This window comes from Cygnus olor, chromosome 4, assembly GCF_009769625.2.
Source record: "Cygnus olor isolate bCygOlo1 chromosome 4, bCygOlo1.pri.v2, whole genome shotgun sequence".
NCBI lineage: Eukaryota > Metazoa > Chordata > Aves > Anseriformes > Anatidae > Cygnus > Cygnus olor.
This window is the reverse complement of record NC_049172.1, coordinates 60,439,571-60,466,561: the sequence shown is the minus strand read 5'-3', so window position 1 is coordinate 60,466,561 and position 26,991 is coordinate 60,439,571. Positions and strand designations below refer to the sequence as shown.

The 26,991-nt window shown below is 36.1% G+C and overlaps 1 protein-coding gene across 18 annotated transcripts in view; it reads left to right on the top strand.

The window, feature by feature from the left end:
• SLIT2 (slit guidance ligand 2) overlaps positions 1 to 26,991 on the top strand; it is a 260,326-nt gene that overhangs the window by 14,129 nt on the left and 219,206 nt on the right. For 17 of the 18 annotated variants that reach the window (XM_040555212.1, XM_040555210.1, XM_040555202.1 and 14 more), the window contains exon 4: positions 8,538 to 8,609. In XM_040555212.1, the coding sequence (XP_040411146.1) occupies positions 8,538 to 8,609 (72 nt within the window). Of the gene's footprint in view, positions 1 to 8,537; positions 8,610 to 12,567; positions 12,587 to 26,991 lie in introns of those variants that run through there. The other variant, XM_040555214.1, reaches the window with a different exon arrangement.

Sequence of the window (26,991 nt, the reverse complement as noted above, 5' to 3'; positions counted from 1 at the left end):
GGGAACAAGCCTGAAACATGGTACTGATCTTTGATACCTTTATTCTTACTCTCCCTTAGAGTTGACTCACTCAGCATCATTTATTTGTCCTTTAATCTTCACACATTAATTTGTATGTCAAAATTGAGAATGGAAATCATCATTTCTCAAAGTAGAATAAAATCCAATGGGTTATTCTCAAAGAATCACAAAATTGAAAACTTGAAGGGAGGTTATCCAGTCCGATGCCACTGCTTAAAGCAAGGTCAACCAGAGCAGGTGGCTGAGGGCTGTCTCCAGTTGGGTTTCAAATGTCTCCCAATGATGGATAATCTTCAACATCGCTGGAAAATCTATTCCAGTGTTTGACCACTCTCTTAGACAGATTTTTCTTATGTTTAAATGTAACTTCTTGTTTTGATTTGTGTCCATTGTCAGTTGTCCTTTCACTGGGCACCACTGAGAAGAGTTTCATTCAGTACTTGGGAAGGAAGTGCATGAGGTACACATACACATATTGTATTTATACACATTAAGATCTCTTTGAACCCCCTTCTCCCTAGGCTAAACAGCCCCCGCTCTTTCAACCTTTCCCCTTGTGACAGGTGGGGAATCTTCAGTCTGCCTCTGTACTCATCTTTGCAGCCCTTTGCTGGATGTGCTCCAGTATGTCCACGTCTCTTGTAGCAGTGAGTGCAGCACTGGGCACAGTACTCCAGCTGTCTCACCAGAGCTGAGCAGAGGGGAAGGATCCTGTCTTGGGAAGGATCCTGTCTTGACATGCTGGCAGCATTATTCCTTGTACAGTACAGGATGCTCGTGGCCTCCTTTGTTGTGATGGCACATCGCTGGCTGCTTTGATTTCCTGTTCACCCTGGACCTTTCTCTATAAAGCTGTGTTCTGAGTAGTATTCCTCCAGTGTTCATTAGTGCATAGGGTTATTCCTCCTCAGGTGTAGCACTCTGCATTTCCCTTTTGTTGAGCTTCATGAAGTTCCTCTGTGCTCAGTTTTCCAGACTCAAGGTGAGGCTGATCAGCCTGTAGTTTCCTGGATCATGCTTTTTCACGCTTTAATGGAAATAGGTAGAATTAATAAGAGTAATCACCAGTTATTTGTAGAAATATCCTTTCAGCTGAAATGGTAAGGGACATCGGAGCCTCTAGAAAACAACAGCCTTCATTTCTTTCCCTTTTCTTCTTAGCAAAACAAAATAACCCAACAACAAAAACTAACAACAAAAACAACAAACAACCCCACAACCCCAACCTCAAATGAAAAGCTTGTCCTAGCTTTGCTTATATCTCTTAAAAGAAGCAAATTTAATATAAGCTTCTGATTCTCTGTGCAACTAGTGTATTGTATAACATAGGGAGAATTGATGGGTGTAGGGGAGGAATGTGGTAATTTTGGACTTGACAGCAACCTTAGGTAAGAGGAAAATGGAGGACAGAAAATACATTAGAGTTTAAGTAGTGTATGCTAGCAGAATGTAGTAAGATAGTTTGTAAAGTAACTTTCCCCACTTTCTACGCAAGTAATAAACTTATTTTTCTGGGGTATTTATTATGTGATGGTCCCACTTCAACTTAAAGTAATTATTAATAAAACAAATACCTAATTAGTTTCAATTTGATATCAGATACAAATTTGGACATCTTTATTAGCCTGGTTACTACTTAGCCTGGAAAATGGGGCTCTGATTAAGTGGTTCTCGACCTTGGACAAACTCTAATTTAGCAATGCAAATCATGCAAGTTTAGCACTGAACTTTTCAGATTTCAATTTTTACTCATGTGGACAGCATATCAAACTTGATATTGTTATGTTTAAAGAGATAGTGAGTAACTTAACTACAGACAAGAAGACCTTTGTGCCAGTTTTTCCATTAACAATTCTCTCCAATTTTTTGCTTAGGTCTTAGTTCTTGGGCTTTCTTGTCACTTGATGATGTTTGCTCAAGTTGCATTCATACACGGTAGTTGCCAAATGTGTGGAAGTTAACTAGAGTGTGACTTTGGACACTGATGCACGAATGTTCGCAGCCTCTGGCAGATATAACAACACTACTGCTTTTTGGACAAGAGTAGGAAGACTTGCCCTCCTTGCAGTCTTAAGCATAAGTCAAGCTCTGTATACGCTCTCTGGTGAGGGAACAGGATCACTCATTTTGATGCTTATTATACAGAGCCTCTAGTCAGTCTGCGACTTGATGGTTAAATGTGTGTAAACCAGTCCATGGAGATGATTTGCGTGCTGTGCACTAGCTTCCCGTTTCAAGATACTTCCATTATTTTTTAGTTTGATTCTGAATTTCCTGATATCATAGTGCCTGAACTGGTATTAGACCTTCCCAGCAGATACATATCCCTGTAACCTGTTGGAACTACTTGAGAAGCCTCATGGTGCCCAGTCATTGTGAATAAAAACTGCTGCTGCATAAGCACTCAGCAATTTTTTGACATGTCATTTCATATTAAATTGATCTTTAATGAAAATTTTGTCTGTGTGTTTTTAAAGGCTATGAATATTTTGTAAATGAGCTTCAGTGAAAAGGTGTTATGTGGTATTTTTAAATGGTGTGATAATAATGTCTTCAAACATTGCTATCAAACAATGAATGACAATCAAACAGTAGGTGTGGATGTGCTTCTTTGTTGAAGAGTAGAGTTTCTAAGCATACAGTACTGTGTGTTACTATGCACAGAAAGCATTATTTACTTCTCAGCTAACTTCAGAGGAGGAATGAAGAATAATGGCTTCTGCTATCGTTAACTTTGTGTGAGTTGGAAGCCTTCTATCATTCCTGAAGCAACAGGTGTAGAATAAAATGTATTTGTGCCTTATATGTAAAGTTTCGGAAGGCTCTCAGCCCCTATGCATCCAATGGGACAGACTGTTTCTAATTAAAGAGTACAGTTGATTTATAATTTACTTGGAACTGCTCTTAACTTAGATCAGTTCTCAAGTTAGCTCTGAAGGCTTCTGCTTTCTTGGGGGCCTACAGTTAGAACTGCATTTACTTGAACTAAAACCAGCTGAAAGTATTTAGCTGGGCTTATCTAGGCTGAAGAAGACAACTTGTAGGGGACAAAATAGCAGCTTTCAACTACCTGTGAGAAAGTTATCAATCAGCTGGAGCCAGGCTCATCAACGTGGTGAGACAAGCATAAGTTGAAAGGAGAGACTATGACTGGATATAAGAGGAGGACTTTTTCACTGTGAGGACAGTTATGTCCTGGAACAAATCCGTTGCCCAGGGAGGCTGTGACATCTGTCCTTGAAGGCTTTTCAGACTGTACTGGATGAAGCCCTGAGCAACCTGTCTTGATCTCATAACTGACCCTGCTTTGAGCAGGAGATTGAGACCTCCTGAGGTCCCCTGTTATGAAGGTCATCTCAGAACAAGGATGGAATAGAATAAGGACAAGCCTACATGGGAAAAGATGAGGGCTTTTCTGACTGTATGAAGTCGATTCCCTGCAACTTGCTTCTAATCCACTGTAAAGTGCTAACAGGTCTTGAAAACAAATACAGGCATGCTTGTGAATTGTAGTAATTGCAGATGATTAAACTGCAAACAGTGTAATTAAGAAGTTTTTTTTCCCCACTCCTTCCTCCCTACCTCTGCGGGATTGATAGTAGATTGGTTACTGTGGCAAGAAAACTTAGAGTGACAACAGAATGGATGGGTGGGATGGCCAGACCATGCTGGGTTGGAATACTGTCACTGGGAGCTTAAAATGTTCTCCCCAAAATTTACTCTGCCTCTAACTCTGTCATCCACCTACACATCCTCTGGCTCCATGCAGAAGACAAAACCCAGTTATGTTGCCATTTCTGCAAGGATAGCCTGTTTTCTAGAACCCATAACAAATGTGAATAGTTTCCTTATGGGCAGTGATAGTAATCACAGCTGTGCATGCATCCCTTAAATCAAGCCATTATATATATATATATATTTATTTTTTTTTCCTGCACTGTATGCTTCACCATGTAACCTGTTGCTTGACTGTACCTACATTTTATCTGCCTATTGGTATCAAACTTCCTTTAAGGACTATTTTTGCCTGCCCATCTGTCAAAGTTTCCCCTTCTGTGTCCTCATACTGATTCCTCCGAAAGCTGTAATATCTTTGAGTATATTCATACACTTTTTCCATCACTTCACTTCAAAGTTGGTTTTCTAGCCCTTACTATATTTAGAAGACCGAGCTCTAGAAAGTTTAAACTGAAGTATTTAAAACATTTTTTGTAATTTATGTATTGTGGGGATCTTGCTTGAATTTATCATGAAAAGCTCAAAAACTTGTCTGAGCCAGTCTGTCAGTTTGCCCCATCTCAAAGCTGGATTCAGTAATGGAAGAAACAGAAATTATATTTATTTTAATTGCAACTGTGGTTCAGCTTTGTTACATTGAAAGAATTATGTGATGTCAGACCCTCATCCATTTATTTCTGGCCACCACCCAAGGACTTTACAGTTCAAGGTATTGCAATATTAGAAGAGATTCTCCAGTACATTTTCTGTTGCTAATGCCACTAACACTTCATCTCTTCTGAACCTTCCTCCTTTGCTAGAGAACACCATTTTTTTCTAGCTTGGTTGGGAAACTGAAAGGGAACAGTATGGAATATTTCATCACTCTTTTTTCAGTGCTATACCTTGAACTTAATGCCAGTTCTGGGAGAGCAGTTCAGTTGATGCAACCGAAATTTCTCTTCTCACATTGTCCCAGGGGAAATGCTGTCTGCTAGCAAGCTGCGGTGAGGTCTGTGCTGACACACTGAAAGAAAAAGTGATTATTTTTTATTTTTTGGTTGTTTTTACTTTGCAGTACCTGTAGTTCTTGCAGTTTGTAATGACTGTTTTTTTTTTCTTTCTCTCTCTCCTAAATCTGTGGTTACGTCAGTTTTTCAGCTTCTAGGGACAAAGACAATCATGTCTGTCTCACAGTTATTCCATGTCTGCATGTTGAGGACAGGTACTGTTATTTCAGACAAAATTAAGTTTGTCTGCATGAGGCAAAGGTGCCACAGGAAAAGATGGCAATGTCAGTATCAGAGAACCAATATCTGTTTTAAAGTAGGAATGTATTTTCTGGACTCTTTTGTGTGTGGCTCTATTTCAAAGATTGCAAACTCTTCGTAGTTGACTGTATACGTGAAAGCTGCTGTGTTCTGGCATACTGGTGTATGTGTGCCAGGTTCACCACATATCCTTTTCATTCACTTATGTTTGAATTCATAGATTTATTTATTTTGTAACATATCTATTGTAGTCTTTAAAAAATCATTTCAGTAAAGTCATAAAATTTACTTACAAGAAACTTAAGAAAAACAAATTCACCCTATTGAAAGCATTTTTTTTAGTATATAATATTTTATATATATTTATATAACTTGTTAGGTTTAGCTGAAGCCTCTTTCTTGAAGTAATATTGCAAAGGAAATGTCTCTCATCGCCTTCACAAAAATTAACAATATTTGGTACTCTTAGGCACAGGTAATAAAGGATATCCAGATTTTTGGTAGATAAACCTGAGCCCCTAAAAGGAGCTACAATGAGAGGGATGAGATCATTCAAAGTAGAAACTACAAAATACTGAATGGTCGGTAGTTTATTTAACTCGTGTCCCCTCAATTCACTTAGTGCTCGAAGAACAAATGTTTTAATTTTGTGGAAGGCAAAGTAAAAATGTAGGTTGAAACTAATTCTAAGTGCCAAGCTCAGTTGGTAGAAACTCTTGAGTCATGAATGTACTGCTATTATTGTTAGGTTAATTCATGAGTTTGATTTACTACCTACAATTTAGATTTTTAATGTCTGCACAGCAGCATGTGCATCCTTTGTTAAAACTATGTATACTCAGTTGCGTGGGCCGTGTGAACTATAGGTAGTAATAGAAACTCACGATCTAAGGTATTAACTGCTTGTATGGATAGTTATGTACTAGCACAACTATTTGGCCTGTGAAGTATACTTATCAAGCCATGCTGAGTGTATCCTTTTAAGATTGCTGTTGCAATTTAGGGAAAGACAACCTGTCTGAAGAACTCCACCATCAATTAATGTCATTGTATTGTATCACCATTTTTGTATTATGTTGGACATACAGATAATGTGTGATTTCATTGCACCTTCAGTTAGAGCTAGTGATTATTGCTTGGTATCTGAAGCAAATAGTCCTTAAAAAAATATGAACAGATTTTTGTCCTTAGTAGTTTCTGATTAAAGACTAACTTGCCAAAGTCTTTACAAGTTTTCCCATGTATTTTTTCATCTGTAATCATATCCTGAGAGGATTAAGTCTGAACTATCTATTTAACAAGGAGAAAAAATGAATGAATTTTACTTCTCTTTTTATTAAATCATTTGTTCAGGTTCAGTTTCTCAGAATTCCATCATGTTCCTAATACTCTTTTCTGATCAGAAATGTAATCATTTATTTGAAACAGTTTTCTTCCTACTACTTCAGTTTTGTTGTCTTTAATTCTGTTCTACAAAAATTTACTAAAGGTAAGAAAGTGTCTTTTTTTTTTTTTTAATTGCCTTATTTTGAAAATGCAGTAGATCTACAAACAATAAAATGCTACTTTTTTTATTATTATTATTTTTTACAATTAGGTACAGTTTTCTGAGGCATTGTTCAAATCAGAAGTTTTCCAATATTTATTAACTTCTTTTTACAGCTGTATATTTCTTTTTTACTGAAAACTTCCCTTCTACTCATTTGGGACTATGATTTGTGGGATCACAATTCTATTTTTGTTGCTGTTGGATTAAGCAGGTTTTTTTCTATTTCTTATTAAAATGCATCTTCACTCACCTCACTTTATCCCAGTGGTATAATCTTTTCTTTTCAGGACATTTCTCTCACTCAAAAGTCTCTTCTAGTCTTCAAAATGTGTGACTGAAATTTCTCCTGCCTAAAGACACTAGGATTTCTGGTGTTTGACTAACAAAAAGGAACACAACATTAAAATTGTATTACTGTCGATATCTAGACCTCAAAAACCTGATTGCTCTCTCACCGTTTGAAATGTGGGAGCAAGCCTGTGGGTATGTAAGAATCTTTCTCAGTAGATCTCATCAGTAGTCACATTGAAATTTAAGGGAACAATAGTTAAGTGAACTAAATCATGTGGCTATAAAACTGAGTCTTGAGTGTGTATCCATGGGAATTTATGGAAAAACCTTTAAATTGGAAGGACCCTTATGTGGAACAACGGTTATAGTATGAAAAATCAGCCCTGAGAGAGTAATTGGCTGAATTGTTTGAATTCATCCCTAAGACTAACAAACAAGAAGTTCTGAAACTTTATGAAATTCTAAAACTTAATTTTGCATAATTTCTGTCCAGTAGCTTTTTTTAACCTTGTGGAATGTCTTGATAAATACCTGTTTACCTAAGTAATGCTTAAGGGATAAAATAAATATCAGACTACACTGTGCGGTCTGGTGGCCAGGAATGCCCTAAAAGTAGTGGATTGAAAAGTACTGTGCATTGAGAACTTGGATTGTGATGAGGTTGTTAGGAGGAAACAGTTTTTTCAGTATGTTGCCTTGCTTAAATAGTAGGTGACGTGTGTTGCATTGCTTAAAAACAAAAACCTGTTTTGAGTTTGAATTCTTGAGTGGTATGACTGTATGCTCCAGGGCTGTCATTTATACACGTTAGAAAGAATAATCTGCACTGTATGTTTAAAAAAATCATGAAGATGGAATGTATTTGTTTTGGAGAGGGGTTGTTCTGTTACCTACAGTTATATTACAGTGGACTTGGAACTTGTCACGTCAAACTAAATAGGTTTAAACCCTGGTCAGGATGTTCAGTGAGAAACTTTATAGACAAATAGGTATCTTCAAATTCCAATTGAAATTTTTCTTTTGTAGTGTTTTATGTATCTTCTGTACAACTGTTTTTTTTATTATTATTATTTTAACTTTTGAGTATTTTACAGCTATAGACAAAACCATATGCCAAAAACAAATAAATAAAACCTGTAATGCCAAATATAAGTCGTGACTTCCTGATTTTTTGGCTTTCATTTGATCAGGGTGTAACAGCTTTTTGTTATTGTTGTTGAAATCGATTATATAGATCTATTCTCTTATAACTTAACTAAGTTCATGTGCTTGCTATGTGTTCCCTTGAACAGTATTTCAAGGTCACAAAATGTTTGTGTGCTTCATTATACTAAGAGGAACACAGTTGGAGGAGGACTGAAGTTACTCTGTTGATTTTGTATTTTTTTTAGTTTTCTCATTTATGTGGGATAGAGTCCTGAATTAGTGGTTGATTCACACTAAATTCAAAATAATCTTTCATAAAATGAAATAGGTAATACAGTCTGTTGGGGAAACCAGAAAATGTAATTAGTCCATGGTAAATTTACTGCTGGACCATGTCTCCGCTAATGGACCAGCATTACATAGTCTTTCTGGTCTTTAAAATCAGCTTGTTACAGCATAGGAATCTGCTCAAAGTATATGCATTGCATTGCTGTAGCACTTTACTTGTAATCTAACACAACCTTTTCTTTTTCTTTCAAAAGGCGCCTAAACAGAAACAACCTCCAGTTGCTTTCTGAACTGCTCTTTCTGGGGACACCGAAGTTATACAGGCTGTAAGTAATAACTGTTCTCAAAAATTTGGGTTGATCTGTTACTCTGTTCTGCATTAGGTTTTTGTCTTTTGCCTCAGACAGGGCTAAAATGCATTTAGGAAAAATGATCTTTTGGGTACTTTCTTTGACTACTTTGCAAATTTTTTTTTAGAACCTGTTAGATGCAGATACTTGCATGAAACAAAATACTGCTTCATCCATGCCCCTCTCTGTTAAGAAGTCTTGCTGAAAGAATGCTTTGGCTTTCTTTCTTTCTTTTTTTTTTTTTTTAATTAATCTATTTATTTTGTTACCGTTTCCTTTGTTAAATGAACTAAGTGTCTATGGAGCGACATAACCCAGCGACATAGCACTGTACAAGCACTTCGTGATGTTTCTGGTTTTGTGGCTGTACACACTCGATCGACCAAGACAATCAGTGTTGGCAAATGGTAGCCTGTGGAGATGTCTCTCCCAAATTAAACACAGGTGGCAACATAAACTCAGGGAAAAAAAAAGCTATGAAATCCTTTGTGATAAATAAAAACTATATCAAATTGGGTAATGAGTTGTTGTTTTGATTCTCTTCTTTGGTTTGATAATGTTTTACTCTTGGCAAAATTTTAAAATCAATGTTTTGACCCATTGGCGATTTGTAAGAATTTACTAATTTATGTTGTAGTGTAAACGTGGAATGAAGTTCAGATACTGATTTCTGTATTTATCTACACAATCACCTATTATTATTAAATAAATTTCAAGGTAACTTTACAGTATGTGGTGTGAATGGAATAAAACATGACATGCTTAAATAGGCTTTGAAAAATTCAGCCATCTTTTAATTAAAGATGTGTATTTGACACATTTCTTTAGGCTTGTGGTGAGATTTCTGCTGTTGAAATTGTTGTTGAGTTTCACCGGTTGTGTGCTTGGAAAAAAATGAGTGTAGGTGAAGGAAGGCGGAGTTTCTCCTATTTTTGTTTTCACTTTAGTATATGGAAATGTTTGTGAGAACAAATGTTATAATGAAGCTTTGATTTTTAGGCATTTATTTCTGTTCTAATATTGCAAAATAGTAGTTCTTTTTTCCCTTCTTGAAGTAATTTGCAATGGAAAATTGAAAATGACTCTATTATTGTTGTAAACATTTAGTTCTTTGTATTTCTGTTTCTTCCCTCTGCTTTGGATGCATGTTTTGTTTCCCAAACTTCCCTGTAGATGCAATGAGTTGTTAAATTACTAGGCCAGAAAGCTCCTGAAGGCTTTTGTTCTGACAGAAATATTTTTACACTGCTATAATATTATAACATATTCATATGTGGTTTTATGTATTAACAATTCAGTCTCTTCTGTAATTTCTATCAGCAATCATGGAGATATTACTTCCATCAGGAAGGAAAATGAAAGGGATTTATGATCATTTTATTATTCCAACTGTAGTGTAAAGGTTCTTACCTAAGTTTGTAAAAAATAGAAATGAGACAATTTGCAGGAAAGAAATGGATGCAGACTTCATGCAAAATCATACTTGAATGCATTTAATTCAGAATTGTATATTTGATAAATGTTAGTCTTAAATCTATAATATCTTTTGACATAAAACACACAACTGCTCATAGTGTATATGGTGGAAAGTAAGAGATCACTAGCTTCGCAGTATTAAATTTCCTCTGCCTAAGGGTTATTGTTGATCAGACCATGAAAGTGAATGTCTGGTTATAATGTATTCATGTTTAAAAGAAAATACAAATGATACTAAAAGTCTGTGGTCACTTAACACTACATTTGTAATTTAAAAATGTCAGTCCAACAAAAGTATTGATGCTAGTTAAATGTTCTTGGTCAACTTTCAGATTATATATAGTTTGACCGCTATGAAGAATATAAAATCTTTTCTTAACAACTGTTGTTGTATGTACTTATACGTATTTATATCCAAATAAATATATTTTAAAGCATAATTAAAGTTCTTCAATGATCAATAAAATGTATAATATTCTTTGGGTTTAGTATTTATTTTTGGCATTTAACAGCTAATCAAACAGTGTGTGCACTGCAAGTTTTCAACGTACTATTGAGCTTCTGTGAGTAATAATTACTATTTGACCCTTGGCTGTAAATGAGATGCCAGGTGAAGAAGCACATATGCTTGTTGTGTAGCCTAAATGCAATATAAAAGAAAGAGGGTACACTGTATATGAATTATGATTAGACACAGTTGGTTGCCGCCAGCGGCCGGCTATGCTTTCCCTTTGCTGTCTGCTCCAATTTCTCTTTGGACGGGTTGAGAGAGCACTGCATGTTCAGGTCAAGATGTTTGCCTAGAAATAGTAGTACAGTTGCAGCTGTGTTTGCTGGAGCAGGAGACTAGTTTAAATAGCATTACCATTTATCCAGTCCATTAACAGAACTCTGTAAAATAATACCAACTCTGCATAAACTACAGGACACTGTAATAAAATTACAAGCACTTGTTGACAGATGGGAAGTGTAAGTAAAGGAAAGTGATAGGTTGAGAGTTTAAAAGAGACAGTGCATTATTTCCTATGTCTGGAGACTCTTGATTTTCAAAGGTAATTAAATGAATTATTTTTCAGGTTACTCTCACATTTAGCAGCCTTCCAAGAAATCTCTTGGAACCAGTTAAAATGGATAATTTTAGTCAAAGCAGAAACTGATTCTCTCATTAAGAGTTATCTGCAAAGGTGTTTTGACACATACATTTCAATAGGAAGTAGTGTGCTAAAAATAGTATGCCTAGCACTGCAGGGTATATGAATCTTACCTTGCAAGATCCCTTTCAAAGGAAAATGTACATGAACCTCTGTTTTGATGCTATACTGTTAAAATACAGGTGCTGTTGTAAATCCCAGGGGGTAACACAAGTCCTTGTTCAACAAGTATTTTCCTGCAGGAGCGGGATGCGTTGTTTTCAGTGACCTGTGTGCCCACTCACGCTAACTTGTCCAGCATCAGCGATGGTGCTTTAATGCAGGGAGCTAGTGAGTGCTTGGCTGAGGCAAATGGATTTTGACTGCTTACTTTGGCTGGTTAGATCACAGCTCGTTGATTGCCGTTTGCTGCAGGATACCGAGGGCTGGGCCCAAGCTGTTTGAGAATTTGGTTTTAAAAGATATCTTTATTAATTAGTGGCATGTAAAGGATTTTGAATGCCATGCACAAAGCTTGTCCCTTTTGATCTATGTTTCTTGCACTTGGAATGAGGTTAAGTTCCCTTACTGACCGATATTTTCTATATGAGTAATAATGACAATACTGGCTGTGAAAAAGAAAACAATCTTTCTAGTGGATGTGGTCTGATATTAAATACATATTAGAAAGGAAAGGTATCTGATACAGTGCACTTGAAAAGAAGCACATTGTGAATAAGATATTTCTCCTCTAAAGGAAAAATCTTAATACAGTCTGATTAATAAACACTCGGTTCTGAGATATCTGTTAGTGACTTAAAACAAAACAAAAAAACCCTATCAGTTAATAAGAGAAGAAAAAAATCTTAAACATAAGAAAAGAAAACTGGAAAAAAATCCTCGACCAGAATAGCAGCAGCAGCAGCAACAACAAAACACACTGCATGGGGGGCCCTTGCAAAAATTCCTCCTGAATTAATTTCTGCCAGCTATGATTAAAGTGTGTGGTACTAGATGTGTCAGACACCATAGTTCTCTGCTTCATTTTACTCTTGGCCTCTTTGGCCCCTGCCACAATAAATCCCACAATGGTTAGGCAGGAATTGCAGGTTACAGTTGCCAGGGTTACCGTTGTCCGGCCGGACCGACATCATTACTCATCCAGCCAGCTACCCCAAGCGAGCGAGCGCTGCTGCCCGCTTCTGTTGCGGGGAAGGCTGCGGATGGCTGACGCAAAGAGGAGGAAAGTTCTCCGGGTGGCTCTCGGCTCTGTTTTTCCAGCTGCTGCAGGGGCACCTGTGATTTGCATCATTTGCAGTTATACCTTCTTTAGGTGTTTGCTGAGTGGTGGGTGGTTTTGTTCTCTTGGTAAAGGTAAAAAGCAATCAGAGTGGAAAGCACAATCAGAATGGAAAATTAAAAAAAAAAAAAAAGAAAAAAGAAAGCAATCAGAATGGAAAATAAAGGAAAAAAAAGAGGTGTATCTTAAGCGACTAAAGCAGTGACTTCTAAAATGTTTTTAAGATGCCGGTCTCATTGTTAAGGTAGCTGTATTTGAGGCTTAATTCATGGTTTTGTCACATCCCATCCCTTTTAACAGTAACCATGGCAAGTGAAACTGCAGTTGTAATTTCATCGATAAGACATTTATCTTTAATCTAGAATGCCCTAATGAGTAGAGAAATTGCTCATTAAAAAATGTTCATTATCCCAAAGCCTCCAAAATCTTACTCCAACTGCAGACAGGTGGCTCTGGATGTTAAAAATCCATTGAGGAGCAAGTTTTCCCTTCTCAGAAAGCACTACTGATGAATCCCTCTTCTGCAAGCGGATTGGTATTGGAACTGCTGCTGGATAAGACTACTGGGTAGGTTCCCACTGGTGCGTGTGCTGCAGTGATGTTAGTGTGCTGCACCTTATTGCAGAAGTGTGCTGGATGTATAACAAAAAAAATCATTGGGGCAGGGGATTTTTTTTAACCTCTCCATGAATTAATAGTTCACCTTTTTGTTAGATCCTTCCTGATAAAGTGTTTTTTAGCCATTGGTTTCAGTTTTTATGGTTTGTTATGGGGCATTTTAGTAGTCTGTGTAATACTACTTGATTTTTATTTTTTGTATGACAGATTTGACTTTTATCCTTTTAAGAGTAAATGGAAACAAGTCTTTCATCACAGCAGTATTAATGGCTTCTTTTTTTTTTCTACTGTAATGATTAATTTCAAATACAAGAATGCTTAAATTGTTTTCTCTAAAGAAATAATAGGCTCCCAACCAGTAAAGTCAATAAGAAGTTAGCAGTTCTAATGCTGATGAACTTTTAATTACCAGCATTATTTTATTAGCATCATTTTTGAACAGTAAGTATAGTTCTTAGAAAATAAATATCTTTCAAAATTATTTTTATTAACAAAGAGATGCTACATATCATATATGTATAAAAAAATGTACAATTCTGGCTTTGTTGTATTGTAAGCCAGTAATTAAAAGGAAATCCCTAATTTAACACGCAAGACTAATTACTATTGCTTGCAGTGTGGATGCACCATTATCATAGCTTTGCTAACTCAGTGTATTGTTACTAATTTGAAGGCTTAATGCACCAGTCTAGAATGTTTTCAGAGTGAATTTGATCCCCTATGCTGTAAGTTTGCTGTCAGTTCTGTGAGTTTTATTTTTGCTGTAATTTCAGTCCATAGGTAAAGACAGGACTATTTAAGAATACAAGAATCAATAGATATTAAATACATCAATGTTAAGGTTCGTTACCTATATGAAGGAGTTGAGTAACTAAGAATCAGTTGCCTACCGTGCTAGGTTTGTTGTCTCTCTTCTTTGGCATTCATTTCTGGTATGGAAAATCTAGGAGGCAAAATTCTGTAAGATGTTATAAACTGATTTTTGTTTTTTGCTTCTCTGTCACCTGTTCATTTTTTAATCTAGGGAGAAACATAAATCAGGAGCTTGAATGCTTTAAGCAGTTTAGCTTGTGTGTGTGTGCTTTTTCCTGTTGTCCTATTGCTTGCCTCTACCTTCAGTTCTCATTCTCTGCTATAACTTTTCAAAACTGAAAACTCAGTCACCCTTTACAACGTAGTGAGCAAAACAAATATCACTACAGCTTTGTTTCAGACATAAGTCCTACTTATGTACGGTAAGAGATGGCAAGATGACTATAGAGATTTTGGAAGTGCTGCAAAAACTTGTACAGTGCAGCAGGTGATTTATTGTTTGAACATAGAAATAGGAATTATATATATGTATTTCATGTGCAACTTGCAGTAGTTATATCCTAGCAACAGCAATATTCAGCCTTAGGTTTAGATGAGTAAAAGTGTTGGTGGAACCAGAATGAACTTTTGAAATGTAGTCAGGGGAGAAAAAAAAAAAAAAGAGTAAAATATATTATCACTGTGTTTGGCAATTATTACTTAAACTTCAAATTAAATTACTCTTCCTGCCCTTTAGTGTTTTAGAGTCTCTTAATCTATAGACTTTCATCAGCTATGCATTTTTTTGTATTTCCACAGCACCTGCTATGATGCGGTGCAGGGAGGGGAAAAAAAGGTGTTCCAAACATACAAAATTGAGATTGCTACTTGAATAGTACGGTATTTTTTAAATTGGAAACAATTTTTTTGGGGGGTCTCTCATGATAGATGTTTGGTTTTAATTTTGGAGATACTTGGGAAGCATCTTTAAGTTGCAGTTAAATTTGTCTTTATTTCTTGTAAAAAAAATACAATTTCATATATTGTTTTAATGATGATATTTCATCTGCTGTAGGATAAAATAACAAATTGGATGGACTTTCAGGGCTGTAAGCTAACTCCGCAACCAAGCATATCATTAAATCTTTACATAATCTGCATTACCGAAGCTATAGTTTACTATTTTCAGAAACAAGCATCTGTAGGGATACTTCTATTGATTTTTTATTGTAACAAACATCCCAAAACTGTTTATAGTTGCTTTTAACCTTAATTTGAAAATCATGTTAAACACCAAGCAAACACAAATATGGCTTAGAGCGATTCTTCTGGACCAACATAAGTATCTGTGGTAGTCATAATCTTTTATTGCTGTTAGCATTTAAATATATCTAATGTAAAAACATGAATCATTAATAATTACTTATTTAACCCACAGCACTTTTAAATAACATGGTGATATTCAAAGTAATTAAGTCTACTTTAGTAATTATGGCCTTGTTACCTCGACCTTCTTGGCCCCAAGCAAAAATAATTATCCTCTGTATTTTTGATGATATGATAGTAATTAAAGTGAAGAATTGAGATAACTGCTTTCTTAATATGAAAATTAAAGTAACTGGTTTTGGATCACCTGTAACCATGTTAATGTCCAGTTGGAATCAGTCTCTGGGTTGTTCTTGGAGGGTTAACCATGAAAGCTTTGGTAAATTGTGATATAGGAAACCTTTTAGGCAAGAGTTAAGTAGGAAACTGAATCTCAGTGAAGGAAGTAATGAAAAGTAAAAAGGCATGTCAGAGGAAATGCCATTATTATGTGGTGCAGAAACATGGTGTGAAATGTTATAAAGGGGACATCTGTAAGTCTCAGCTTGCACAGAGTGGACATTTAAGTGCAGCCATGTCATCTTGATAAAAAAAAAAAAAAAGAATAGAAAAGAGGAATAAATCAGGCCAAGGGAAAATGTGAAAGTATAGAGACTTGTCCCTAAGATGGTAGGTTTCTTCTGCGAGTGGAAGATTAAAGCCTGACGTAACTGAATAGCTCAGAAAAGTCCAAAGAAAGGTTGATTGCTTCCCCTCCAACAGTTCCAATTGATTGAAAAAAGCCTAATTTAAAGTTCTGTTTGTTCTGTGTCTTAAACCATCAGAATTTTCTTTTAGAACTGGGGGAATGCTCTGGAAGAAAAAGAATCCAAGGATAAAAAGTCATTGCAGGCCAACAATTGTTCCTAATCCTCACAAAATGCTGGAGAAATTAAATTTATTCTTTATTGCTCAAAGTGTTACCTAGGTCACTGGGCGATGGGAAAATTGAACTGGAAGTCGAGTAGGCACAATCTTTGTTTTGTGTCTAGATGCTTAACCTTAGACACGACAAGGCATCTTAGTGTGTTGTGGGAACTTGGTTCAGAGTATTAACACCAGGACGTTTATTACCCTGGATTTATAATAGGCTATGCTGTCAGTAGATGAAAATGTTGTGTTTACATTTCAGTGTTAAATGATCATTTAATTAACACCTAAGGAAAAAAAAAAAAAGAAAAAAAAAAAGAAAAAAAAAACTTGTGAAATTCTTAGCAGCTTTTATTGTTGGTTTCCTTGGAGGTTTTAATATCCAAGTTACTCTGCAGTTGCTTCTATAAGTACAGCTAGAAAAGACATTTATGAATGTAGTCAAGAAGGACAGACAGTTTAACCCCTGTTGACCCTTCATCCTGAATGTTGATTTATATAGCATTTTAAATGCATTGAATTTGTTTTAAAGCTTCTCTAAAGTTACTCACATAGGATTCAAACAAGAAACGTGTTTTTCCTTTTAAAGTATTTCCCTAATTGTACATTCTTGTAAAGAGCATAGAGAATTCATATTTTTCATAGAAAAGTACTTACAAAAATAGAATATATCAACAAAAATTTTACAATAACTTACAAATATTAGAGGTCGTTGTTTTGCAAGATTTGTCTGTATGCTCTCAATAGGAATGTGAGATTTTATAAGAAGAAGGGTTATGAAACAGTATATCGTGCATTGGTTGTAGTAGCTACTGTCTGAATTTTTCAAAAGGAGTAGGAAATTGGCAAGGGAAGCAACATTACTACAAAAATGCATATCCACTTTAGGCAGCACTGATCTACTTTCATATGTTCCATTGTATCAAAGAAAGTCAAGGCTATCTAAAAGCTTTAATTTGCTCTTGGTCCTTAATAATGCTTTTTGTTGTAATGATGAGCTACAAATGCTTTTTGCAATAATGTTGCCCTACAAAGCATGTTTGAATAGTTTTTTTGCATCCTAGAGCTAAAGTTAGATGAAATGTTCGTTGTTAAAGTGCAGCTGCTCTTCAACTGATTTTTTTTCCATAAATATTCTGTAGTAAAAACTGAAATTACAGCTAGGTTGAGACATTGTATTTTTTGGAGTTCTTTTTTTAGAGGTGTGTTTTTAATCAGACTGACAGGCTTTAAAACCCCAACTTTAAAGCATGTTAATAGATCAATAATAAAAACCCAGAACAGATTAATTCAATTATTGATGACACAAGTTTTTTGGTATACTCTTTTTCTGATGATCATATCCTTTACACGTCAATAAGTGAGCTGGAAAACTTAGGAATCTGCTGATACAGTAAATGTTTTTTTTCTCCACACAAATGACATAAAACATCCAACACTTGATGAGATATTACAGCTGCAGTGTGAGTTCTATCTGCCAGTGAGATCTCAATGTTTTGCACAATTCCGTGAATATATTTATTAAATTGAAACCTAATATTCAGATACAGGCTTGTCAGATGTATTTGCATTTGCTTTCTTGAAAATATTTGACCATTTGCAATTAAAGCAGTATATTCACATTCAGCTAGTACGTTTTTCCAGTGTGTTTAATGGGAATTTCTGCAATACCTATTCCTCTGAATTGCAATATCAGATGAAAGAGTACTTGGGATAAAAGAGAGCGTTGCCCTGCCCCATACTTACATTACCTTCTCTTCACAGTACAGTTCTGCCAGAGATTTTAGATTTATTGGACTAGTGAATGGTTAAGGTAAGTAAGTACGTGCGCAGGAAGATGCAGTCTTAACTTTCCACAGACAGACTTTGGCTGAAACCGTGGTGCACTGTGTGGGATGCAGAGTCCCAGTGGCTAGGCCACATCGATTATCTAAGCAGCAATTAAAGGGACTCTCGTCATGGTAAGGATAAGGAAAAGTGCAAATAGACAAAGTGCAGTATTGGCCTCAGAGCGGAGGGCTGAAGGAAGGGCTGCTGCAAGGGACAACCGAGCCTGTTGTCTTGAACCTTGTAAGACTATTGGAGCCTAGGCTGGCGGTGTTATTTGGGAAAGGCTGCTTATGAATACAGAGCGGAGTTTATTCTCTCCTGCAGACACTTGAGGGGCCAGCTCTGCTAGCGGCTGTTCAGGCCCACCTCATGGGGAATAAAGCTGGGACTTGCTGAACTCTTTTCATCTTTACAGCCAGGCCCAGGTGCAGGCCCTTCCTGGCTCAAGGGTGTTTACAGGACCATACTCTGAAGGCTTCTTTCCATGGCCCTTAATCTTTAAGGGAGAGAAAGAAGGGGCTGAAACGGGGGGTAAATCTTTGGTTAAGTACTCCTTGAGGATTTGCAGGGTAATGCATACAAGAGACAAAATCCTCGCCTCTTTCTTTTTTGTTTCCCCTTCTGTCCAGACAGTTCAATGACATTTTTATTTTTATTGTGAATGTCTAATCCATAGAGTTGTACAGAAGGGCTGCTTGCACTTTATAAGGTAGCACTTCAGAGCGTGCGTGAGGGGAGGTTTCGTGGCTGTGGTTCAATGCTTTTATTAGTACTTTAATACAAGGGAGATAGAGGAAACATCAAGCCTCTTTTTTTTCTTCTTCTGTGGATTTTTCGTAGGAATTCTGGATAGCTGGAAGGGATTTAGGTAGCTCTTTGACCTCAAAACTGAAAAGGTTGCATCTTGTAAGTTCGATAAGGCCCACAGGGAAGGGTTGCAAAGATAGGATAACAGCTAATGTAATGAAAGGGTATTTGTAGTAGCTGCTTCTTAGAGTATTAAGATATGAAAGGCTAAATGGAGAGAAAAAAAAGAGTGTAAATGTGTATCTTAATGTGGGGGGAAAAAATCTGAAAAGCTTAGCAGATCTAGAGAGAGTAATCAAAGTGGATTGCAAATAAGACACACCCAAACGCACGTAGACACTTCATGAAAGCAGTGATATTTTCTGAAATTAGAGAAAATTCCTGTTTGGTCCTTAATACTTCTACATTAGTGTTAAATGTAGTACGTGATTAATTGGTTTTATCATGTTCTGGTTTTTATGAATTGTGCATCCTTTGTAAAAGGCAAGAGGCTGGCTTCCCTCCTTCATTGTAGTAATGAGTTTGTAAAGTCAATAGAAGAAATGCTTTTGTTTTTCTGTTTGTCAAATTTTACAAACCTTCTCCTATGTTGTTCTTTGTTATCATCACTTATACCTCTTCCATCACTTACGTCTACAAGACAAAAGGACAAAATAATACCACCCAAAAAAGCTCGTTATATCAGAGTGATTTTATAGAAATGAAAAAAACAGAACTCTTACAAAGTGGAGAGCCTACCAAATCTAAATAGGAGTGACTGCTACTTCTTATCAGGTGCAGTGTTTATAGCAGAGGTGCAGAAGCCAAAAGTTTTCAGCTGACACAAAGTGCAAAGGTGGTGTATCCCGTCTGAATTTGCTTTTTATGTAGGTTTGGTAGATATATCATTTAAATTTCATACAGAAAAAAAGAAATCGTAACTGAGAGTGGCCAGATTTGAGGGTCTAACTGTCAAAGTGGATCATTGTCACCATTCTGGCTGATAACGGTTGCTTTATCTGTGCAAAAGAACATAATCTTACACCACATTACAAGACTTCCTGGGACAGGAAATAATCAGAAAATTGTAACAGCTACGCTGGGGTCTAAAATAAAGAGTACTGTTAGTAAAATTTGTTCAACTAGAGTGCCATATGAACATGAAAGTGAATTTTGCAACATGCAGTGCACTGCTACCTTTACTTTGTAATTTTACATACAACATTAAGTTCAAAGCTGCTGGGGTATGGCCAGTTGTGCTACAGACTGTTAAAGTTTTAGATAAGGTTCTGAGCTGAAATATTTATATTGGGTCCATTGTCTTTCTATCCTGTTGATCACTGATCTAGACTGTGTAAACAGCATACTGATAAAACTTGTTAGGGATAATTTAAAAAAAAATAAAAAGAGGAAACAATAATAAGGGATTTAAACTTGATATAAATTAAGTATTCCAGAATTGTTTATCCTGTGTGGATGGGCTGGGGCGTGTGGAAGATGTGAAATACTTAGGTCAAAATCAAGACTGATCACAGGAGACACTGCTATTTTATGACACTTAGTGATAATAAGACGTAAATGTACAGTGCAGCATGGAGCAATAACATTGTGCAGTTTTGTGCATATGTATAACAGACACTGCAGGAAATGGAAAATAAAAAAATTTGAACTATACTATGTAGCCCTGCAAAACCAATGGAGAGGTTGGGTTGTTTTATTCTGGCTAATGTTGTGGAATGTGCACTTTTTTTTTTCTTTTTCATTTTGTTACAATGCTTAAAACCATTTCACTGTGATTTGGCTAAACTGAGTTTTTGTTTGTTCTTGTAATCAGGTTGCAAAAGCTATTGTTGTTGTTGTTTTTGTTTTTGTTTTTTCCTCATCCAAATGAAATAAAACTGAACGGGATTTGAATTATGGGGAAGGCTTTAAAATAAATATGTGCTGTTAGCTTAGTTATGTAACAGTTGAGTAGAGGCAGAATAGAAGCATTGTGTGCATATACAGAGTGAGAACAATGAGCAAAACTAGGAGAAATGTAATTGAATTAAGAGGTTGGTTGGTCAAGAAAAGTTTTCTGTGACAAGTTGCAAGTCTTTGAGATGGGTGACCTAAGAATGATCATTTGGCATACAGTCGGTACTCTGGTTAAAATACTAGTAATGCTTCCAAAGTCAATTAATTCTTATTAGAGAAGTGGAACTTGACAGTCTGCTGGAATTATAAATTCACAAGATTTAACATTTAGGAGTAAGAATGGGTATTGGATTCACACTGCAAGAGCAGGAAATCAAAGCTTTCTTTGCTATGAATTTTATTCACTGCAGGTGTCTGTTATAATCTGTCTTCATAGTGAATTTATTCACAAAGGAGACAAGTGGGGAGAACGGCCTAATTCTGTTTTACAGTATGACAGCTTGCACTGTTATGTTTTATGTAATGTATTTGACTAGGATGGTGAAATAGTCAGAAGGAGCAAGCATTGCTAACAAATGGTACATTTTATTACTAGATAGGCCCTAGACAGTGAGTTGGTAATAGGAACAAACTTATAAAACATTGGGAAGCTAACATTTTTACCTGAAAGTGGTGAATACTGTATTTGACAGTGTAGATTAGAAATCTGCTGATGGCTGTTATACTTGTATTACAAGAGCTGCAGGTCATCATGATAGCTTTTAACAAAGGAATCTATCAGTCTAAAGAGCCTGCCAACATTGGCAGAAAAGTGTTGAAGTGTTATTAGTGTATTATTTCAAATGCTTTCTTCTAAATAAATTTAGATTAGAGTACACGAGGATTGTTGCATGTTTTAATAAACAAAAGTAGAAAGAATTTTTTATCTAAATATATCTAAATAAAATCACATGGTTATGCTACTGTTCCTCTAACAGACTTGAAGGTTTGTTTACTGAAGTAAAGTACTGTTAGCATCAACACATCTTGCTTTTGTGTATTCCCTGGAAGAGGAATTTGAGTGTTCATAGCTGAGCCTTTCATGCATGCAGCAAGGCCTTAGGGTGTGATATGTCGTTACGCAAATATATTAGCAAGGGTATTTGTTTGGGCTTTCATGGTAATGTTTAAGAACATAGAATCATAGAACGGTTTGGGTTGGAAGGGACTTTAAAGATCACCCAGTTCCAACCTCCCTGCCATGGGCAGGGAGGGACACTTCCCACTAGACCAGGTTGCTCAAAGCCCCATCCAGCCTGGCCTTGTATGATGCTAACATATGAACAACAACAACAAAAACAAAAAATCCACAGCCTTTGAAGTAGTCAGAGGAAAGATATATTGCAGCTGGAGATGCCTCTCTTAAAAACATTTTTGAGCTTGTCCAAAGGAAAGTAATCAAGATAAATATTATCTGTAAATATTACCTGTATTCATTAAATCTTGCATTGTTATTTGTTGAATTAGATATATATTTGGAACCTAATGTCTTCATAGGGAGAATAAGAATGTGATAAAGGATGCTATGGTTCCAGAGTTGTAGTTCATGGTTCCTTAGCAATGTAACATTATTTGATTGTGCACTTGGTTGAAACTGGAACCTTAGACTTGTTTTTTTGTAACAGTATTCAGTGCCTCCTTTTTTTTTTTTTTTTTTCTTTCCCCATGGTCTAGCTGTGGGTGAGCTTGTTTTGTAAGCAAGTCTGCTGTTCTTAATCTGCCTTTTTGTTCATTTTACTTGCATTTTTTAATTATGGCCGTATGACTTCGTATTGTCCATTGTGTTTTATTTTGGCTTCTGAACTCAGAATGACTTTCCAATTACTTTGCTAAATGCAAATGTTGCAGAAAACTTTTTAGTGGTGTAACACCTCACCCTGCTCAATACTAGTGCCAGGTCTCATGAATTTGGCAAGTATTTAAACAAAAGGTAAGAGTAGTTTTGTATATTCCAAAGAAGATATAGACAAAATGATCAATGTATCCCTACTACTCAAGTATGTGTTCATAATTATTTTGGTACTCTAAGGTTAATGATTTTGCCTGGATCTGCTAGCAATCTCTTTCATTTTAATGTAAGATGTGGAAAATCCTGGGTCTATTTCCTGTAAAGTTGGTTAGGAAAAGAAATGGAATACAGAAACAAAGTTATGACCAGTAATTAAATGAATAAAATTACATTAAAAAAAAAAAAGTTTCAGTTTAAGTTGGGTGGTCCAGAAGATTGAAAGGATGTTCTGACTTTGGTGTCAGTTCCTTACCAGTGGAAAATACTGTATAACCAGAAATCACATTTTAATTGATGCTTTGTTTTGCTTTGTCCTTAATTAGAATATCCTGCTGGGTGTAGTTTTATCAGCAGTGCTTTGAGATTGTGTAATGGTTAGAGAGGATTACACTACATAAAACTTTCCAGATAGGAGTGTCATTTTATTTTTTTTATTATTATTTTTTTTTAAAGAAATATGGTGTGAATTAACTAATTTTGAAAGGGATCGTGGTGAGCTTTTTTTTTTTTTTTTTTTTTTTTTGGCGGGGGGGGCTTAAAGAACGTTTGAAAACTATGGTTTTGTTTGGTCTTTGTATTATGCTTTTTGTTTTGTTCTTGGATGTGAAGTTGGAGATGTGAATCGGTAGAAACCACTCCAGAATGTATGAACCATAAGGGGAAAGTAAGGAAATATCTATACTGAAGTTTTATATAGAATTGGTACTCTGAAGTAAGCCTAGGTAGTGTTTGAACACATGGGAATTTCTTAAAATAAACACATCCACAAAGGGAAAATGTGATAATGACTTGATGATGATGAGTGTCTGCTGTTATGGGCCCAGTGAGATGCAAGTGCCAACACCCCAGCCTCTACACCATGATCCAAATTATAATGAAGGAATTTGGCAGCTCTGGTGCCTTTATGTGAATGTATTACCATGGCTATAAAGATAAATATTTCCTAAGTGGAAATACTAACAAATATTTGGTCACTTCCAAGCAGATTATAAGTGAAGAGGCATACTAAAGGAACCAAGATAAATAAGAAAAGGAAACATATCTTCTGAGTACGTGTGTTCCATTCCTGTTTCCCTGGGCTTGGTCTTTCCTTTTAAAATCAATATATTTAGACAGATAGATGCATTCTTTGTGAAAGTTGCATGCTAGTTTCTTAATTTCTTCCAACTTCCTTCCTGTTCTTCCCCTCCTGTGACTCTCCTCTTATGCAAACATCATCCCTGATTAAAGCCTGAAGCTTGCTGTAAGTTTTCTGTTCTGTATTGCAGGCCAGTGGGCTGTCTGATACCACAAACTATCTACCAAAGTGCAAGAGTTCAGATTTATTCACAAGGGCAGGCTCCCCCTTGTGGGTACAGAGCTGGTTACTTGCCAGCCTTTCATGAGCTCCCTGGTGCTGCATGAATTCAACCTACGCTTCAACCCCACCCTTTAAAAAAAAAATAAAAAAATGTTAATATCTTTATATAATTCCAAAGTAATTTTTGGTATCCTCAAGTAGCTATCAAGGCAGACTGACCTGAAAATTAACTCAGAAAGCAGATTTATAGAATGGAAAAATACTGCCAGAACACAAAGATCTTTCCTATTTGTGTCGCAACCCCTTTTCCTTCCTTTGATGTAAACTATTCCTGTATAAACTCAATACATTGGCTTTTTCTTAATATTCTGCCTAGCTTCTCTGCTAAATAGGCTTGTGTCTTGTAGTGTGGATGTCTACCATATGGTGCTGATACCTGTGGTGAGTATCAGCCCTGGTGGCTGGCAGATTATTTCATGTCGGGTTCTCTGGGTTTCTGTGCCAAAGGTTAGGGAGAGCTGTATTGCTTTGGGTAGGATGAGGTTGTCTGTCCTCTGTTTTGAATTATGATGCACGATTCTGTAATGGAATCTGGGCCATGGCAGAATTTAGAATTTCAGAAATTAAAGTTTTGAATTCCAAGGGTAGAATTTCAAGCTGTTGAAGACAGTTTTTCCAGTCTCTTCACTTGGCTGACTCCTCCTTGCAAGGTGTTCGATGCAGCTCAGTGACTGACTTATTTACACCAGCTTAAGAGGCTTTTCTCCTTGCCCGCTAGCCCAAGCTGAGTGAGTCATCTGAGATCAAGCTGTTGACAGAGGAGATGCTTTCAGAGCTGCAGATGGCACTGCCAGCATCGTAATGAAGCTGGTGCCAAGGCAAGCATATGAAAATGTAGGAAACAATACTGTAAATTGCATGTGAATCTTAAGAAATAGTGATGTGTCTGTAGATGAAGATGCTGTGCATTTTTCATAATGACAAGAAAAATAATGTTCCCCACTTCCATTTCCATCAGTGCCAGCTTCTAGCCCTGTCTTTAATGCCTACAGCTAATTGGGCTGATAAATCAATCAACACAATTTCCTAGTATTTGGACATAGTCTATAAAGTTAATATCTGGGAGCAACGTGCTTACCTCTTGAAATTCAGAATCCTTCTGGTTCTTCCAGATTCCCATTTTTCCTTTAACAGTACTATCAGTACTTCTGTAATCTACATACACAGGACTCTGGCTGAGGGAGCTAGTGTCTTTCCTCTCTCCATTATTCTCCATTTGTTCCCATTACCCAAGTTTGTCGGCTGCTCTTTTCACACATTCTTTTTGTTTTTTTCAGTGTGAAATGGGTAAGATGACTGTAAGAATGTAGTGGCAGACGATACCACCAAGCGACGTAGCCTGCACATTGAACCAGAACCAAGAAATATTGCAAATTATATAACTCCCTATCTTGCAGATGGTCACTTGAAAATGCTGATGATAATTCCCAGGGATGTTGTTTAGCTGTAAAATATCTGTAAGGCATTCCAGAAATGAAGAATATCTCCATGCGTTCATCTCTCTTGCAAATCTAAATTATGACAGGTATTACTTCCTGAATCATCATTCAGTTTATATTTGGAGAAAGATGCTATGGTTTCTCCTATATTTGTGGACAGATATTTTGGGTTATGGACTTTTTTTTTTCCCTCCGGCTCTTAGATCTTAGAGTTTCAGGGTTTTCTTTTTCTTAAGGAAACACAGGCTTGTCAATTCTGAACACAGAGTCACAGGACAGGGAATATTTCAGCATCAAAATTTGTATTTCCTCATCAACACAAGCTCTGACAGTGTATAATGCAATTAAACCTGTAATTTGACAGTGTTCCAGCTTAAGTTTCCTGGGCAGTCAGGAGGAACTTTACGCTAGTCAAATCTAGTTTTTAAATGTCATGGATCAATGAAAGAAAAAATTAGGTGCAATGAAATAGAGGATCATTTAATGGATAAGATAGCAATAATTTCTGATGACACTTTCTTCTTGTATAACTTGTCAGAGCTCAGGGGGTATCATGTTTTAGTCACGCTTCTTTCATTCTTCAGTTATCACCTTTATCAGATTCTTGGGTACAGTGAAAGCTTTTTGTCTTCTCAATTTCTTCAGCATAATATTTCTAATATTTTATCATTTCTCCTTTGCTGTACTGTCCTGAACTTTGGTGTGACCTTAATTATTGGTGACTTTCACTGTGATCTCCATTGATAGGCACAGTGATATCTAGACTTTTGTCTTTGCTGGAGAAGATGACTTTTTTCTCCTGAACAATTTCCTTTTTCTGCATTCTTACGGAAAGTCTGGTTAGTCTAGCCTTATCATAAATGACTTCCAAGACACTTTATATAAAAATACATATTTTCTTATTTACTTTCTGTGGGAAACATTGAGTGGAGGAGAATAAAAATTACGTGCTTGACTCAGAAGGCACTGCCCCTATTATTCATTTAACTTTTTTTTTTTTAATAAATAAATAGAAATCATACCTGAGAAATAACTATCTATCGAAATGACTATAAGAGATTTTACATGTAACTTCCAGTTGCACAAAGGTAACCATGACATTACTTTTGTCCTTGTGCATGTTAGTAGCTTTAATTTAGTAGATTTGTTAAATGTGCCTGTCATGTGTTAAAAATTTAATTACTGAGGTTTGTGAAAGTGCTTCCAAATACAAGAGGTATTTGTAGAAAGCTGGATAGATTGACAAGTATTGACAGAGTAAATAGTCCCACTGTGTTCTGATACCCTGCTGTGGTGCAATGCTACAGATACGACATAAGCCTCAGGAAGTAGCTGCAATCCAATTTTTATAAATTCTTAGTACCAATGTATCTTGACATTATTGTTAATTAGTAAGAATAAGTGTACCACTATTTTTAATTCTTCTCC